General features: G+C 48.5%; 1 protein-coding gene across 3 annotated transcripts in view; it reads right to left on the bottom strand.

Annotated features, from left to right (window-relative positions):
- Positions 1–3,446: 3,446 nt before the first annotated feature.
- Positions 3,447–19,801, bottom strand: part of LOC115080438 — a 132,026-nt gene continuing 115,671 nt past the window's right edge. For all 3 annotated transcript variants that reach the window (XM_029584599.1, XM_029584600.1, XM_029584598.1), the window contains exons 3-4: positions 19,460–19,609; positions 3,447–4,409 (exon numbers count right to left, since the gene is read on the bottom strand). In XM_029584599.1, the coding sequence (XP_029440459.1) occupies positions 3,973–4,409; positions 19,460–19,609 (587 nt within the window). In that variant the 3' untranslated portion in view covers positions 3,447–3,972. The remainder of the gene's footprint in view (positions 4,410–19,459; positions 19,610–19,801) is intronic.

Below are 19,801 nucleotides of genomic sequence, written 5' to 3'. Positions count from 1 at the left end.
CGCCAAGTTCGTCCGTCGGGACTGGGACAATAGCTCTCAGTCCCCGAAGTCTGGTGAGAGTTTGATCCACGGCATCCCGCTTCAGTCGTCCGCAAGGAGAGACTACGTACAGATCCGGCAGATCCCGAGCAAACTCTAAAGCGTAACCGTGTCTTATAATCTCGAGGACCCACTGGTCTGACGTAATTTTGGCCAATTCCCATTAAAGCAGGGAGAGACGACCACCGAGGTTGGGAACGGGGAAATGGGCCGGCCGAATCTCATTGGGGGGCTGGCTTGGGCGTGGGACGTTGAGGGGCGCCATCCCGAAAGGACCGGCAGCCTCGAAAGAATTGAGACCAAGATTGAGATCTGGATGGAGAGCCCCTGGTAGAGGCACCTCGTGCCCGCACAGTATATCGACGTTAGCCCCTGAAGCGGGTACGAGAGGGAACAAAGGCTCTCGACTGTTTTGGACGGTCCTCAGGTAGCTTATGAACCTTGTTCTCACCCAAGGAATTAATAAGCTGCTGAAGGTCCTCGCCAAAGAGCAACTTACCTTTGAAAGGCTGAGTGCCCAACCGTCTTGGACAACGGGTCCGCCGACTAAGTACGTAACTAGAGGAGTCATCTGGCCGAGACCGCCAAAGCCATCGCCTTTGCCTGGACTCGGAGTAAACCGTACAAGGCATCTGCGCCATACGCAATGGCGCCTTCCAAACGTTCAGCCTGCTCCGCCTCTGCAGATGGGAGATCCTGGGTGCCGAGTAATTGTTGGACCCACCTAAGGCTTGCCTGCTGCATGAGACTGCTGCAGATCGTTGCCTGAACTCCCAAGGCCAGAACTTCTAAGATGCGTTTAAGATGGAATTCAAGCTTGCGATCCTGCACATCTTTTAGGGCCGTGGCTCCCACCACTGGAATGGTGGTATGCTTGGTAACAGCGGAGACTGAAGAATCCACCGTTGGAATTTTCGGCACGTCTAGGCAATCCTCAGGGAGAGGATAGAGCTTGTCCATGGCTCTCCCGACGAGAAGCCCCGCTTCGGGAGCTTCCCATTTCCGAAGGAGCAGCAACTTGTGCATAGGATGGAAGGGAAGAGCGCAGGCTGGAGCCCGAAGTCCCGCCAGGACCGGGTCCATATGCGCAGGCAGAGTGTCCGTAAGAGAATCTGCCGGGGGCTCCTCGAACCCTAACTCTTGAAGGACGAAGGGAATGAGGGGCTCCAGTTCCTCCCGGTGAAAAAGCTGTAGCACCCGGGGTTCATCCACCTCCAGAAGGGGGGGGGGGTCCCCGCCAGCTCCGCATCCGGATCCTGAATCGGAGGTACCAAAGGGGCCGGGAGGTCTGGGGGGGGGGGCGACCCCCGGAACCACCCGCACTCTGACGGGCCCCTGCGGATCCGGAGCCACGGGCCAAATCAGGGGATGCCAAAACTCCCAAGATGGCCACCGTTCCCGCGGTTTGCCGACCCAGGAACGGCCTAGCCATGCGGTGTGAGGAGCATTTGCGGGCTTGATTTTTTGCAGCTGCCGGGGAGGGACCTTCCCCACCCGGCACTCACCCGGAGCAAAGTCTCTCATGCGAAAGGCGCAATGAAGGCTCCCCACATGCGAGGCAGCAGTGCGATCGCGGCATCCTCTGAGGGGAGAAGCCGCGAGCAGGAAGAAAATCAGCTGGGCTGTACTTCCGGGAGGAGCGGAGGCAGCGGATCAAACTCCTCCAGAAAAAAAACCTTGGCTGCTGGCAGAAGTTAGAAAAGAACGCCCAATGCAAAAGTACACCCTTTTTTTTTGTTTTGGTAGTACTTTAAATAGGGGAATGGCACATCCCTAGGGCCACAGCCAGGGAAGAGACGTCCCGGAGCAAGGCAGCCAGGTAAGGGGGGGAGTGACTGGACCACCAGTTTCACCCCACCTACGGATCACCTGGAAAGGGGCCTAGGCTACGGAACGCAAGGGGCAAGCCCCCCTAGGCTCCGCAAGAGCGAGGAGACAGTGCTGTCTCCTGTGACAAATCTTTTTTTTTGTAAATAAAAGGCACTGAAGAACTTGCTTGATCTGGAAAAAGAAATGAAGGAGAAAAACCCGCCGAGAGAGGGCTACTAAGAAAGATCAGGGAACCGCTGGGTGAGCTGTCGCATCTGCTGGAGACAGACAAATACTGAAGGGCTGCAGGGTAGGCTCTGTCCTGATATGGGATACCCTTTCAGTTTTGGTCTGTCTCCACCTGCTGGACAGGAGGCTCAACCCATGGTCTGGACTGATCCGGGTACGTACAGGGAAATGATGATTATGATGATGAATATGGATAAGATAGAAGGGAGGAAATCGAGCGGTCAAGAAATGCTACCAGAGAGAATTTGCTCTCATACTTGTTTATGTAGGTATCGATAACTAGGGAGAGATGGCTCAATCGGAACTCACAGCCTAAGAAATTAATGTGAATTTGTGACATCCAGCAGGCTACCAACTATATTGTAGACCACATTTACACAATTTATCAAGGTGTTATATAAGGTAAAGAATAGATACAGCATGGGCACTGGCAGTGCCAGCTTCCAGGCAGTATCCTTTTGCTAATTCACCAGGCCGGTTATTAGTATTTTTTTTTTAAATTACATTTTTATTGGCAAAAGCAATAAAGTCATGGCAATATGAAACATAGAAATCATACAGATGTAACCTTCAATAAACCGTTTAAAACAAACTTTCTTGCCTTTCTATTTCCTTCCCCCCCCCCCCCACCACCACCCACTGTCATCCCCCCTCCCCCCCCATGGTGTGTGAAAGCTCAATCCATTAGAGGTGAGAGACCATACTGTTAGGCTCAGGCTTGTGGACCCTTGGCCGACGAGAGGATGGTATACCTTTCGGAGGGTCCGTAGGCTCTCTTGTCGGGTGGCGAGGCAGAACAGGAGGCAGGACCAGCTGACCCTAGGCACTGGAGGCTGAGGCGAATACGGAGGCGATGAAGAGACAAGATGAGGCGCTGTGTCTTCACCACTGGTGGTCAGCGGTCCCCCCGGGAGGAGCCCGTAGGGACCTGACCGCTGGGACTTAGGTGGACCTAGGGAGGTCAGGGAACGGTGCAAGGGCCAACTGGAGCTTCGCCCTGGAAGCCCGCGGTCCCCCCAGGAGCAGCCCGTAGGGACCCGGGCCGCTGGGACTTAGGTGGGCCCTTGGAGACGGTAGTCTTGAAGAAGTCCTAGGTCAAGTGCTAGAGGGTCGTTGCTCACCAGTCCGAAGTTGTACGCCAGAGAATCACCACTTGCCAATCCGAAGTCAGGAACCAGGAACACCAAGACGGAACAGGATCCAAAGTTCAAGGACTCACCGAAGCAAGCAGACTGGACAGCGCTGGAGGACGTTGCCAAGTCACTGGATGAGCAGAGGAAGCTGCCTTTTATACTTCCTCTGCCCTGGCTGAAAGAGGCCATTTAAAGGGATGGATCCCTTTAATTCTGTGGAGGGGGCGTGGCCTTATGCCCAAGCATGGTGGCGGCCATCTTGGATTTCCCCTGCGGAGGGGAGACGCCGCTGGGGGGAAGCAGGACGGCTTCCCCTGCAACGGGCAGCGCCGGAGGCCGCGCGGGCGCGATGGCCCGAGTCAGAGCCCTCCCCCGGGGCTTGTGCGGCGCCGCAAATCAGGTAGGGGGCCGCGGTCGTGGGGCACCACGGCCGCGGAGCACAACACATACTATCCCGAGGAGCTCCAAGGATGCTTGCCACTTACCCCTATTCCATATTTGTTCAGGCTTTGCAAGCCCTACATACTCATATACATGCTATTCCCAATATCCCTGTGACACCGAGCTCCCACATTCCATTATCCATATCCACCTCAGTAATCTTTATACCAATGTAGAAAAGGTTCCCAAATTAAGAATCAAACATGCCACCTATATCTTCAGAATTTAGAAATACATTAAGTTTATAAAGGCCGTTAGCTTTTCCTGGAAGAGCCCCTTATCTTCTGGAGCTGTTCCCTGCCTAGTAACCTCCGCAGTTGCCGCCTCCCTCCAGGCAGGAGGCCTTGGAGGTGTCCGGGTTGGAGCAGCTGCCGGCGTTCCCATCCTTGCATTGCACCAGTGTTCCGGCGCAGCTCCAGAAGAAGAAAATGTAGCACCTGCAGGCAGTGTATGGGGATGCGGCCACGGACACTCTGCAGCCCTCGACGTGGTATTCGCAGTCGCAGCTGTCTGGATAGGCTCCGCAGTCGCCCCCTCCCTCCAGGCAGCTGGCCAGAGTCCTGTCAGGGTTCTTGCAGTAGGGCGCGTCAGGCTGCTTGCAGTCGGTCACCTCCCCCCCGCAGGTCCACAGCCCCTTGTATTTGCAGTGACAGGCCTTGTTGGGAGGAGCCACGCGGCTGATGCTGCAACCACCGCAGTGATAGTCACAGTCACAGGTCTCCAGGTAAACGGTCCTGTCTGGAAATTAAGGAAGAAAAGGATCTGTTTGGATTTTTGTCCTTGGAGGAGGCAATATTCAAACTCATATCTGCAGGTAGTAAGGCCTAGTGAGAGCTCAGGCAAGTCTTCCCATAAGAGAATTGTTACAGAAAACAGGGACAGAGAGGGGAAATAGACTGAGATTAAGGCCAGCGTCCTATACGGGCTACACTGCTAAAGAGAGGCAGCAGGCATGAGTGCCATTTTGGGCCTGCTCCTGCATTGCATGCTGGGAATCTTATTCCCTCTGGCGCCATTTTGGGCCTACTCCTGCATTGCATGCTGGGATTCCTATTCCTTCTGGCGCCATCTTCTGTGTACACTTTTGGTGCACTAAATCTCTGGCAGCTGTTAACATTTCCCAATAGTTCTTTTGAAGATAAATTTGACAGCAGAAGGCACAACCAGTGGGGTTGCTGGTTTGCTGGGAGTGCCATGGTGGCTTAGCAATTGCTGGATTTAAACACCTCAGGGGAAGAGGCACCGATAAATCTAATCGGGCCCATACAGTAAAATCGCGGCGCGCGCACAGGCCACTCTCCTGTGTGCGCGATACAGTAAATAAATTTATTTAAATTAGGCCAGGTAGTAAAAAGAGGCACTAGGGACACAAGCGCGTCCCTAGCGCCTCTTTTCGTACAGGAGCGGTGGCTGTCAGCGGGTTCTTGAGCCCGCTGACAGCCACGGGTTCGGAAACCGGACGCCGGCAAAATTGGGCGTCCGGTTTTCAAGCCGCGGGCCTAGTTCAAAATTTTTTTTTTTTAAATTTACTTTTTTTTAACTTTCAGGACCTCGGACTTGATATCGCCATGATATTAAGTCGGAGGGTGCACAGAAAAGCAGTTTTTACTGCTTTTCTGTGCACTTTCCTGGTGCCGGCAGAAATTAGCGCCTACCTTTGGGTAGGCGCTAATTTCTTAAAGCAAAATATGCGGCCTTTCAGCTATGTCACCTGGACTGTAAAAAAAAAGTTTCCTTTGATTGTAAAGGAAGGAAGAAGTTCAGAGGAGGGCGTCCAAAACGATACAGGGGCTACAACACAAATCCTACAAAGAGAGGCTGAAGATGCTCCAAACAGACTCTGGAGGAAAGTGAAGGGTGGGAAGGAGGATAGAAACATTCAGATATCTGATAGGTTTCTGTAAGGTACAAGGTGGTGGTGTTTTCTGTAGAAGGTGCTCAAGAGCAAGGTGTCATTGTATGATACCAGAGGGAGGTGGGCTCAGGGGAAATATGAGATAATACTTCTTTACTGACAAGCGATTGGATGACCGAAATCAGGGGTGTGCCGAGGTGAGGGGGGGAGACACAGGGAGGGGCTCTTCCCCCCCCCCACAGTGTCAGGATGTGAGAGGATGCTAATCAACCTGGGTGTCACCACCAATAACCAAATCCTCCTCCTCCTCAGGATAAGTCTGCATACCTGGGAAATTCAACCCCTTGCCCTCCCATTCCCTGCAGGCTGCCTAGGAGCAGGGAGAAATAACAGAAAGGGAGAGGCTGGATTAGGAAGCAGGGTAGCTCTTCCTTTCTTTGCTCTGCTCTGTTCACAGCAAACTTTCCTCCTTCCCTCCTGTTCCTTACAGGAGAGGAGAGAAGGGGGAGTAGCAGGGACTGGATTAGGCAGCAGGGTGCTTTTTCTCTTGTTTGCTCAGTCAGTCTGTTCCAACCTCAGCCCCACCATCTCCCCTCCTGTTCCCTGCACCTGCCTTGAAGCAGAGATTTCTTGCATTAGCCCTGTGAGTCCAGGCCTGGCCAGGGAGCACTGGTGTGGAGGGGAGGGGCAGAATCTGCAGCTGGTCAGCATGAAAGCTGGGCTCTGTCACCCCGCCTCCGTTCCCAATACTGTGATTGGCGGTTGTGAGGAGAGGGGGTGGGACCGCGTCTCTGGAAGTGGTAGGGAGAGGGGGCAGGGCGGCAGCTGAGTCTCCCTTTCCTCCCTGGCAGTAGCTCCTGGCTGCTCAGTAGCTGTGTTTGCACATTTTAGGAATCCCACAGAGGGTGGAACAAAGGAAGGGAGGGGAGAGATAAACAGGAGGTTATAGGGAATAGAGGAGGGGGAGAGAGATGAGAGGAGCTCAGGGGCTGGAGGAGGGACACAGGGAAGGAAGAAGAGAGGCAAACACAAAGGAGGGTAGAGGAGGGAGAGATAGATAAGAGGTGGATAGAGGGGATGGACAAGGGAGGGAGATCAAGAGGGCAGCAGGGCAGAGAGACCGGAGGGCACAGGGAATGGAAGAGAGAAATAAAGGGCGGCACAGATGCTGAATGAGGAAGAGATTATTTAAAACAACATCATATTATACCATCAATATTTGCCGTAGCCTGTTCGTTTGATGGATAGTGAGACCTCATATATGCTATGGCAGGGTACTAGTGAGTTAGTCCCTAAATGCCAATAGTTCAATTGTGCGGTGATAAGCTCTGCATACACCGTCTCAAAATTATAATCATAGGTCTCTCTGGGTGATCAAAGTACCGACAGCGTCTTGTCAGTTACAAAGTGTTATAGGCAGTGAAAAGGATAAACACTTATCGTAGCATGGTTTGCAGTAGGGACTTGGTACTGGCGTGTTGGCCCGACACGGCTCGTGTTTCTGGGGGACCTTCTTCAGGGGCCGCAGTGTGCCAGTGCTGTAATGTGATAAAACAGAGTTAATGCATCCCATGTTAAAAACAGACTAAATTCAAGCTGTTAGCTGCCATAACTTACTATTTTCCGAACTGCCCGCTTTTTCTGCTACTTGGCTGCAGCGATATTTTGGCAGCAGGATCCGCCATTTTGAAATGCTGATTATATACCTACCGCTGTGGGCGGGAACAATTAATAGTGACGTCAAACCAATTTAGCTAGAACAAGTACTAAATGAGCAATGCCCATTCTACAGATTCATTGAGACCAAAGGGTGTTGCGGACATTAAAGTGAAAATCCACCACTGTTCCCGGAAGTTAAATACTTGTTTGATGTCTCCTCCACGCGAACTGGGTAAAATTTGTTCAAGGATGGTCCATCGTAGTTGATCAAAAGTGTGGCCAAATGCAATACAGTGGTCTACCATCGGTGCCTCCAGGTTCTCTGTGTTTAAGCGGCTGCGGTGTTCAAAAAGCCGCGTTTTGATTTTTCTACTTGTGCGTCCCACATATGTTAATTGACAGGGACATTCAATAAGGTATACCACGGACGTGGAATTACAGGATGTCTCTGAGTTTTTATAATAAATGTGACCCGTACGTGGATGTTTCCATGAAGATCCCTCTATAGTGATGGAACACATTTCACAGTTACCACAGCCACGATGGCTGCCTTGCTGTCTTACTGGATTCTGCAAGGTGACAGCTGCATGTACAACAGAGTCTTTTAAGTTCTTGCTACGTTGGTATGCAAAGAGTGGATATTCAGAAAAAATGTGATGCAGTTGTAAGATGTGCCAGTGTTTTTTTATACTTTGCATGATTAGATATGATTTATCTGTGTGTGTAAGTACACAGATATCAGTTGTAACAGGGGTCCGTGTTTTGTACTGCAACAGGGCTGTCCTCGGTGAATGCCATGCTCTTTTAAAAGCTTTGTATACTGCACTGTAGGGATATCCTCTCGAAAAAAACCTTTCCGCAAGTCTGCCTGCCTGTAATTTGAAGTCTCTATCCGATGAACACAGACGTCTGAGTCTGAAAAATTGACTAACCGGCAGGCCTTGTTTAAATGCTCTCGGGTGAAAGCTATGGTATCTGAGTAAATTATTTCTTTCAGTTTCCTTGCGATGAATGGAGGTGTATAATTGCTGATTCTGAACAGTAATGGAGATATCCAAAAATGATATGTGTGTATTACTGTGATGTGTGGTAAATTGTAGGTCCTTGTCTACTGTATTTATCCAAGTGATGAATTCTTGAAGCGATGCCAAATCTTGGTCCCAGAAAATGAGGAGATCGTCTATATAACGGATCCAAAGTGAAACAGCATTAAACCAGTCCGAACTGTAGATGTGTAATCTTTCAAGTCTATCCATGACTAAATTGGCAATAGAGGGGGCTGCCGAGGACCCCATTGCTATGCCATGAGTTTGAAGGTAAAATTGGGTGTTGAAAGAAAAATAGTTATTTTGAATAACTAATTTGGCTACTTCAAATATGAACCAGGATGGAATTCTGGAGCCTTCCATATTATTTTTCAAAGTTTCTTCAATGGTGAGTAGGGCTGTGGTTTGAGACACATTAGTGTATAATGAGACGACATCCATCGTTACTAGAATTGTGGGATCCGTTAAAGTTGAATAATCTGCCAGTTTATTTAGAACGGCCGTTGAATCTTGGACGTATGCCCTCATTTTTTGAACATGAGGTTTGAGGAATTTATCAAGAAAGATGGCTAGTGGTTCCAGAAGGGATCCGTTACTGGATACGATGGGTCTCAAAGGGGGGTCTGTCATTGATTTGTGAATTTTAGGTACCCCGTACATTAAGGGGATACGTGGGTGTTGCTGAAATAAAAAATTTCTCTCTTTACGGGTAAGGAAGGGCGTCACTTTCTCTTCTAATAACATCTCAATGACGTGAGACAATTCTGTGGTTGGATCTTCTTGTAAAATTCTGTAATATTTCGAATCTGCTAAGTGAGTTGTTAGCTTCAGTATATACTGGTCCCGATTCATCATGACAATGCTGCCCCCCTTATCCGCCGGTTTAATAATAATGGCCGGATCTGAGGCTAAGGATCGTAATGCTTGACGATCGTGATGGGAAAAATTGATGTAAGGGTGGGTTTTGATATTTTCAAAAGCTTCAATATCTTTTAAAATAAGGTCTCGAAATGTGCTGATGTTATGGTCCATGGGACCCGGAGGTGTCCATTTGGACTTACCTCTGACTATAGACAAGTTGTCACTTGGGATTTCATTAATCGTGCAGTAAAGTTTTATTTGAAGTTCCCTAATGAATTTGGTTAACATGATCCGGCTTTGGAACGGATCATGTCGCTGATATGGAACAAAAGATAGCCCCAGATTGAGCACTTGTTCTTGGGCGTCAGTAAGGCTGTGCTGAGATATATTTATAATTGCGGATCGTATCGGGTCCTCGATCGTGTTTGAGGCCCCTCCTGAGGGTAAGCTGATGTCTCGTTGCGATGGTCTCGGTGTGCATACGCTTGAGTAACTGGGTCTGTCCGGTATGGTTTGCGCTGGGTCGAGCGTTGCCACCTCCCTCGACGGCCTCGTCCTAAAAAAGGCTGTGACTGCGGGCCTTTCTTCACATATCTAGAGGTCTCACCCTCATCGGACTCATTGGATCCGCTTCCTTCAGAATCTTCAAAATAAACTTTTCTGCCGAATTGGTTATCTTCTTTATTAAGCCAGCGGTATACATTATTAGTTGCGTAGTCTTCTTCATCCCTTTTGAGGGTCTTGAGTTTTAATTGCTTTACAGAAGTTTTGAATTCATCCAATTTGTTATTGTTTTTGTCTATAATTTCTTGAAGATGCTCAGCTGAAAATTCTTGAGTGATCTGTTCCTTAAGCGATGTTATTTTCACTGTCGTTTCATCAATGGATGCCTTCGTGCATTCCACTATTAGCACCATTAGATCTATGGAGCATTTGTTTAGTATAGAAATCCACCGCGTTACAAACGCCTCTTCTTCCCTGAAGACTAACGGTGATTTATTCACCCGTAAACCACGGGGAATAATCTGTTGGTGAAGGTACTGTACAAGAGTGGCTGAGTGAAGTTGCGATCTAATTAATTGTTTATGAAGCTCCATATATTCAGTTTCCGTGCTGAGTTTAGTAACCCCGGCATCTTCACATAATAAGGAATGACTTTGTACTAGGGTTGTCACATAGTCTAATGGTGCTAATAGTGGAACGCACGAAGGCATCCATTGATGAAACGACAGTGAAAATAACATCGCTTAAGGAACAGATCACTCAAGAATTTTCAGCTGAGCATCTTCAAGAAATTATAGACAAAAACAATAACAAATTGGATGAATTCAAAACTTCTGTAAAGCAATTAAAACTCAAGACCCTCAAAAGGGATGAAGAAGACTACGCAACTAATAATGTATACCACTGGCTTAATAAAGAAGATAACCAATCCGGCAGAAAAGTTTATTTTGAAGATTCTGAAGGAAGCGGATCCAATGAGTCCGATGAGGGTGAGACCTCTAGATATGTGAAGAAAGGCCAGCAGTCACAGCCTTTTTTAGGACGAGGCAGTCGAGGGAGGTGGCAACGCTCGACCCAGCGCAAACCATACCGGACAGACCCAGTTACTCAAGCGTATGCACACCGAGACCATCGCAACGAGACATCAGCTTACCCTCAGGAGGGGCCTCAAACACGATCGAGGACCCGATACGATCTGCAATTATAAATATATCTCAGCACAGCCTTACTGACGCCCAAGAACAAGTGCTCAATCTGGAGCTATCTTTTGTTCCATATCAGCGACATGATCCGTTCCAAAGCCGGATCATGTTAACCAAATTCATTAGGAAACTTCAAATAAAACTTTACTGCACGATTAATGAAATCCCAAGTGACAACTTGTCTATAGTCAGAGGTAAGTCCAAATGGACACCTCCGGGTCTCATGGACCATAACATCAGCACATTTCGAGACCTTATTTTAAAAGATATTGAAGCTTTTGAAAATATCAAAACCCACCCTTACATCAATTTTTCCCATCACGATCGTCAAGCATTACGATCCTTAGCCTCAGATCCGGCCATTATTATTAAACCGGCGGATAAGGGGGGCAGCATTGTCATGATGAATCGGGACCAGTATGTACTGAAGCTAACAACTCACTTAGCAGATTCGAAATATTACAGAATTTTACAAGAAGATCCAACCACAGAATTGTCTCACGTCATTGAGATGTTATTAGAAGAGAAAGTGACGCCCTTCCTTACCCGTAAAGAGAGAAATTTTTTATTTCAGCAACACCCACGTATCCCCTTAATGTACGGGGTACCTAAAGTTCACAAATCAATGACAGACCCCCCTTTGAGACCCATCGTATCCAGTAACGGATCCCTTCCGGAACCACTAGCCATCTTTCTTGATAAATTCCTCAAACCTCATGTTCAAAAAATGAGGGCATACGTCCAAGATTCAACGGCCGTTCTAAATAAACTGGCAGATTATTCAACTTTAACGGATCCCACAATTCTAGTAACGATGGATGTCGTCTCATTATACACTATTGTGTCTCACACCACAGCCCTACTCACCATTGAAGAAACTTTGAAAAATAATATGGAAGGCTCCAGAATTCCATTCTGGTTCATATTTGAAGTAGCCAAATTAGTTATTCAAAATAACTATTTTTCTTTCAACACCCAATTTTACCTTCAAACTCATGGCATAGCAATGGGGTCCTCGGCAGCCCCCTCTATTGCCAATTTAGTCATGGATAGACTTGAAAGATTACACATCTACAGTTCGGACTGGTTTAATGCTGTTTCACTTTGGATCCGTTATATAGACGATCTCCTCATTTTCTGGGACCAAGATTTGGCATCGCTTCAAGAATTCATCATTTGGATAAATACAGTAGACAAGGACCTACAATTTACCACACATCACAGTAATACACACATATCATTTTTGGATATCTCCATTACTGTTCAGAATCAGCAATTATACACCTCCATTCATCGCAAGGAAACTGAAAGAAATAATTTACTCAGATACCATAGCTTTCACCCGAGAGCATTTAAACAAGGCCTGCCGGTTAGTCAATTTTTCAGACTCAGACGTCTGTGTTCATCGGATAGAGACTTCAAATTACAGGCAGGCAGACTTGCGGAAAGGTTTTTTTCGAGAGGATATCCCTACAGTGCAGTATACAAAGCTTTTAAAAGAGCATGGCATTCACCGAGGACAGCCCTGTTGCAGTACAAAACACGGACCCCTGTTACAACTGATATCTGTGTACTTACACACACAGATAAATCATATCTAATCATGCAAAGTATAAAAAAACACTGGCACATCTTACAACTGCATCACATTTTTTCTGAATATCCACTCGTTGCATACCAACGTAGCAAGAACTTAAAAGACTCTGTTGTACATGCAGCTGTCACCTTGCAGAATCCAGTAAGACAGCAAGGCAGCCATCGTGGCTGTGGTAACTGTGAAATGTGTTCCATCACTATAGAGGGATCTTCATGGAAACATCCACGTACGGGTCACATTTATTATAAAAACTCAGAGACATCCTGTAATTCCACGTCCGTGGTATACCTTATTGAATGTCCCTGTCAATTAACGTATGTGGGATGCACAAGTAGAAAAATAAAAACGCGGCTTTTTGAACACCGCAGCCGCTTAAACACAGAGAACCTGGAGGCACCGATGGTAGACCACTGTATTGCATTTGGCCACACTTTTGATCAACTACGATGGACCATCCTTGAACAAATTTTACCCAGTTCGCGTGGAGGAGACATCAAACAAGTACTTAACTTCCGGGAACAGTGGTGGATTTTCACTTTAATGTCCGCAACACCCTTTGGTCTCAATGAATCTGTAGAATGGGCATCGCTCATTTAGTACTTGTTCTAGCTAAATTGGTTTGACGTCACTATTAATTGTTCCCGCCCACAGCGGTAGGTATATAATCAGCATTTCAAAATGGCGGATCCTGCTGCCAAAATATCGCTGCAGCCAAGTAGCAGAAAAAGCGGGCAGTTTGGAAAATAGTAAGTTATGGCAGCTAACAGCTTGAATTTAGTCTGTTTTTAACATGGGATGCATTAACTCTGTTTTATCACATTACAGCACTGGCACACTGCGGCCCCTGAAGAAGGTCTCCCAGAAACACGAGCCGTGTCGGGCCAACACGCCAGTACCAAGTCCCTACTGCAAACCATGCTACGATAAGTGTTTATCCTTTTCACTGCCTATAACACTTTGTAACTGACAAGACGCTGTCGGTACTTTGATCACCCAGAGAGACCTATGATTATAATTTTGAGACGGTGTATGCAGAGCTTATCACCGCACAATTGAACTATTGGCATTTAGGGACTAACTCACTAGTACCCTGCCATAGCATATATGAGGTCTCACTATCCATCAAACGAACAGGCCCTGGAAAATATTGATGGTATAATATGATGTTGTTTTAAATAATTGATAAAAGATTGCATCATAAATTCAACAGTCCTATATTTATCAGAATGAGGAAGAGAGACAGGAGGGCATGGGATGGTGGAGGGGGCACACAGGTGGAGCAGAGAGACTCACACAGGACTGGATGGAGGAGGGAAAAGACAGATGGGGCTGGAGGTGGAGAGAGAGTCTCAGAGGGGGGCACAGGAGCTGGAAGAGGGAGACAGACACAGAGGAGATAGGAAAGATAGAGGGGGAAATGCTGGGATTATTCATGAGGAGGAGGAGCTAGAGAGAGAGAGAGGGCGTATGTGTGTGTGTGTGTGTGAGTGTGTGTGAGAGAGAGACAGGAAAGCTCTGTGGATATGTAGGTGATACTGCTCCTCTCTCCTATGCAGCCCTCTGTGCCACCTAATGCTTCTCTTCCAAGCCTTCCTCTGCCATTCCTCCACCTTCCGTGCTACCATCCTCTCTCCTATAGATCAGTTCATCCCCTCTACACGAAAGGGTGGATGGTGCAATGCAGTGACACGTGGAAAATAGCAGATAATGAGGAAAATTGGTTCTTACCTGCTAATTTTCGTTCCTGTAATACCACAGATCAGTCCAGACCAATAGGTTATTCATGCCTTCCAGCAGATGGCGTCAGAGAACAAAACTTTGAGGCACTGCTGCTTAACTGAGACTTCCACTGACCTGTACCCAAGCCAAGATACTTTAGAAACACCTTCACACAGACATAGGGAACTGAAGGGTGGATACCCCTGAACTATAAACCTTGTTTGTCAAGAACCAAACAAGATAAGAAAGTGAATCCTGTAACTGCCCTCTAAGAGAAAAATTCTTTATTAAACAGAAATTCTGTACTAAGCAGCAAAACCTGGCAGAAAATCAGTCTTTTGGTATCAAATGGGAGGGCCTCTGGACTGATCTGTGGTATTACAGGAACAAAAATTAGCAGGTAAGAACCAATTTTCCTTTCCTGAACATACCCAGATCAGTCCAGACCAGTGGGATGTACCCAAGCACTCATAAACCGGGTGGGCCCCCGAAAGACCCGCACACAGGACACTGTCCCCGAAGAATGGCTCATTCTGCTCCCTGATATCCAGACGATAATACCTAGTAAAAGTATGAATTGAGGACCACACTACTGCCCTACAAATCTCCTGTGGTGACAGAAGTTGACACTCAGCACAGGAAGCAGCCTGCGGCCTAGTGGAATGCACTGGCAAATCGACAGGAATTTATCGTCCCTTACAAATCTAAGACAAACAAATGGCCTCCCTAAATCAACGAGATATGATAGCCTTAGAGGCATTGTCCCCTTTCTTCAGTCCACTGAAGAGGACAAACAGATGATCTGAGTGATGAAAAGTATTAGTAATCTCCAAATACCAAAGTAGCGTCCGCCACACATTCAGAAGATGTAATTCTCTATCCTGAGGAGAATCTTTCGACCACTCTGGAAAACCCTGAAGATCTACCATCTGATTAACATGAAAGGCAGACACCACCTTAGGAACAAAGGCAGGTACTGTTCTCAATGAGATTCCATTCCTTGGAATCCGCAAAAACTGATCCCTACATGACAGAGCCTGAAGTTCCGAAATCCTTCGAGCTGAACAAATAGCTACCAAAAAGACCGCTTTCAGAGTCAAATCCTTCAGGGTAGCCCTTCTCAAGGGTTCAAAGGGGGGGGGGGGGGGCCGGAAAGGACATGAAGTATTAGGTTGAGACTCCAATCCGGGCAGATCTTTCGCACCGGAGGACGTAACAGCTTAGCCCCTTTAAGGAACCTTACCACATCTGGATGAACAGAGAGTCCTATCCTGAAATCTGTCTCTAATCAAACCCAAGGCAGCCACCTGCACACGAAGCGATTTATAAGCCAATCCTTGGACAACCCCTGCTGCAGGAAATCCAGCACATGCAACACCTCCACTGCCAGAGGTTCTAGACTACGCTGAAGACACCAAACGTCAAACAATTTCCAGATCCTAATATACGTTATAGAGGTCGCCGGTCTGCTGAATTGAAGATGACCTGTTCGGAGTAACCCTTTAATTGAAGTCTCCGCCTCTCAAAAGCCAAGCCGTGAGACAAAAGCGATCCTCCAGATCTGAAAATATGGGACCCTGACACAACAGGTCTGTAAGATGAGTCAGACTGAGAGGACCTTCCACCACAAGTCGCACCAGATCTGCGAACCACGGTCTTCGCAGCCACTCTGGTGCCACTAGAATCATGGTTCAGGGATGTGATTCTATGCGCCTGAGGACCCAACCTATGAGGGGCCAAGGAGGAAAGACGTACAGAAGAATTCCCATCGGCCAAGGGCACACCAGAGCATTGAGGCCCACCGAACCGAGTTCCTTTCAGCTACAAAGAATCTCTCCATCTTGGAGTTGAGCCGTGTTGCCATAAGATCCAATTGGAGAATGCCCCAGCTCGCACAGATGTGGTTTCCCGCTTCTGGGGACAAATCCCACTCCCCTGGATCCAATTGCTGCCTGCTGAGGAAGTCCGCCTGCACGTTTTCTACTCCTGCTACCTGCGATGCTGCTAGGCCTTCGAGATGATGCTCTGCCCAGGCAAATAATCTCCTGGCCTCCAACACCACTGCATGACTCTTTGTGCCACTCTGCCAATTGATGTATGCCATAGCTGTCTCGTTATCCAAGTACACTCGAACTATGCAACCCGGACCAAGGGCAGAAAATCCTCCAGGACTTGACGGACCGCCCTCGTCTTGAGATGATTGATGGACCAGAACTTCTCCTCCGGTCACCACAGACCTCACACCGACCGTTCCCACCACACCACTCCCCAGCCAGAGAGGCTTGTGACCGTGGAGACCACCACGCAGTCCGGAGGCTCCAGATCCATCCCCTTCTCTAAATTGGGTTGAAACCACCATGAGAGATTGGACCTGGACTCCCGAAGCATAGGCTAGGAAAGATGAAACTCCTCCGAGCAGGGACTCCACCTGGACAACAGCACGCAATGCAGTGGTCTCAAGTGTGCAAACACACATGGGACCAAGTCCAATGTGGATGCCATGGACCCCAGGACCTGTAAATAATCCTACACTTTGGGCACTGCCAGATGAAGAAGATGCTGAGTGTCGAAGTGGGCCCTAAGTAAATTAGCAACTGAGTCGGCTCCAACTGACTCTTGTGCACATTGATAACCCAACCGAGAGACTGTAAGGTAGACATCAAGCTTTGGATGGACTTCTCACATTCCTCCCTGGACTTCACTTGAACCAACCAATCGTCCAGATATGGGTGGACCAAAATTCCCTCCCGGTGAAGAGCTACAGTCACCACCACCATCACCTTGGTGAATGTGCGGGCGCCGTCGCCAAACCAAACAGGAGGGCTTTGAACTGAAAATGTTGACTCAGCACTTTGAAGTGAAGAAACCTCTGATGTTACTGACAAATGAGGATGTGCAGATACACTTCTATCAGGTCTAGGGAGGTGAGAAATTCTCCTTTGCGAACTGCTGTCATCGCGGGATGCAGCGTCTCCATGCAAAAGCGCAGAACCCAAAGGAACCGATTCACCTTCTGTAAATCGAGAATGGGCTGAAAGTAGCCCTCCTTTTTTGGCACCACAAAGTAAATGGAAATCCTTCCCTGACCCTGCTCCTCCAGAGGGATGGGAACAATGGCCTTTAGGTGAGCAGCCTTTGCAGTGTCCCCAACACTGCCTCCTGCCTGATGTAAGAGATCACGTGGGACTCCACAAAGACCTCCCGAGGCGGGCACAAAAAATTTAGAGTGTAGCCCTCTCGTATCAACTCCAGCACCCAATGGTTCGAGGTAATCTTTTCCCACTTCTCGTAGAAGCTGGACAATCTGCCTCCTACAGCTTCTGTGGAGGAGAGGGAACCACTGGCTTCACTGGGCTGATTTTCCACTCCCAGTGCCCTGCGTACTCCACAAAAGGACTGTTGGTGCCCTCCGCCCTGTTTCGAGACGGAAACAGATGACAACTTGCCGGAACAAAACCGATGGGAATCCCGAAAATGAGCTAGAGAAGGAAACACCTTCTTACTGGACTTCCTGTCTTCCGGCAATCTGTTCCTCTTGGACTCCCCCAGGATCTTCATCAACTGATCCAAGCCCTCTCTAAATAACAGTTTCCCCTTAAAGGGAAGCTTACAGAGCTGGACCTTGGATGATAAATCGGCCAACCAGTTACGTAACCACAGCAGCCTATGAGCTGCTACCGAGGAGACCATGCAGCGAGCTGAAGCATGCACCAAATCATACAAAGCATCTGCCACATATGCTACACCTGCCTCCAGACTCATGGCCTGCAACGTGCCGCCGTCCATCGGTGTCGAGCCCTTCTGAACCCAACAGAGACAGGCGCTTTGCATTAAACTGGCATAGACAGCTGCCCGAAGACTCAACGCTGAGACCTCAAACATCCGTTTGAGTTGCACCTCCAGCTTATGATCCTGGACATCCTTCAGGGCTCCTGCCCCGGCCACCAGGATCGTCGTCTTCTTGGTTACCGCCAAGACGGTCGCATCCACCTTCGGGATCCTCAGCAATTCCAGGGAGCCCTCCATTAAGGGGTAAAGCTTGGCCATCGCACTACCCACCTTCAGGCCAGCATCTGGGGAGTCCCACTCCTGCTTCACCAGATTTTGGATCTTCTTGGGCAACGGAAAAGCGCTAGTGGGTCACCTCAGCCCATCCAGGACTGGGTTAACACCCTCATTATTCAACTTCCTAAGTGACCTTCACTCCTAATTCCTCCAGCACCTGCGGGATGAGGGGGTGCAGTTCATCCCTTTTAAACAGATGCACTACCCACGAATCGTCTCCCTCCGGGACCTTTTCAGGATCAGGTCATCTTTTGCCCTGTCTGCGTCAGGGGTCAGCGGGCAATCTGGGTCAGTTCCTGCATCAAGGAGATCCAATTGGGACTGATCCAAGTCTTCACCGTCTCTGGGACCAGTCTCTGCTGCCACACGGCAGAAACCCAGGCGCTAAAGAATATTGCCAGTCCCCTGAGAAGCCACTTTAGAATTTTTAGCTGCAGGGCCTGCAGGCAATCCCCTGCTTGCCTTCTCCTAGTCAGGTAGGCCTTATGGAGAAGGAGAATAAAATCCGGGGAAATTTTCTTCTTTTTTTTTTTTTTTAATTAACTAACAGCTTCCAGGTGCAGCTCTACCATCTGCTGGAGTCAGAGAAATACTGAGGTCCTGCAGGTGGCACGCTCACTTAAGTAGCAGTGCCTCAAAGTTTTGTTCTCTGACTCCATCTGCTGGAAGGGATGAATAACCCACTGGTCTGGACTGATCTGGGTATGTTCAGGAAATGTATTTTTCCTGTTTTCTTTCCCTTCCAAAGACCAGCAGTCGAACACTCCTGAAGTTCCCTTTGCTTTTTGTATTATTGTGATCTTCTGTGCCTCGAAGCATTGCTACGAGAAGGACGGGCAGTGGCGAGTGGGAGCGTCGGCCCCTGGGCGCCGGAGACCCAGGGCGTGCCGCCTGCTTGCAATAAGTGACTGGGGAGGTGGCCAACAAGAAACCCAAGCCTCGTGGGGAGGGAGAGGGGCCAGAGATGGAGGAGGGCCTGCAGTGCTGTGGTAGGCCGGAGGTGGGGAGGTCATCGACAGGGCAGACTGGGCGTGCCGAGACAGTTCTGTTGGCAAGATTGTGACATAAACTCTAGTGTTATTGCATCTACCCGCCCATCCCCTACTTTCTTTCTTTCCTGTACTCGTGTCATGCTGGGGGAACTTGAAAATCTCGGTGAACATTTTGACAGCATTTCTCTACATGGGCCTGCAACAGAAACTCCAGAGTGTCTCTCTTCATCATTTCTCCAGTTATCACATCCCTTCCCCCATCCCCTACTTTATTTCTTTTTTACGTACTCGTGTCATGCTTTGGGGACTTGAAGAACTCATTGAACATTTGGACGCCCTTGAGGAATATTACTTGTGCCTCCAGTTTAATTTCATCTGCAATGCCCTCGAGCAAGGGAGCCATGTTTTCTTCCAAGGAAGCGTTAGAATCGCTTGCATCTGGGAACAAAGTGGAGAGAGAAATCAAAAGAGCTCCTATGCACACTTTGGGTCTTGTTATTAATGTCAGATAGCAAACAGCTTTAACTCCCTGTTGTGTTTGGCTGGTCGTGGGATGGACCCGTGACCAACTGCTCTTACCTTCAGCCCAGAGCCGTGGGTGAGATCCTCCAGCGTCAAGGCAGGCCCCCA

This window comes from Rhinatrema bivittatum, chromosome 19 (assembly GCF_901001135.1).
Source record: "Rhinatrema bivittatum chromosome 19, aRhiBiv1.1, whole genome shotgun sequence".
NCBI classification, from domain to species: Eukaryota; Metazoa; Chordata; class Amphibia; order Gymnophiona; family Rhinatrematidae; genus Rhinatrema; species Rhinatrema bivittatum.
The sequence above is the reverse complement of the archived record's forward strand: the minus strand, read 5'-3'. Positions and strand labels throughout refer to the sequence as shown.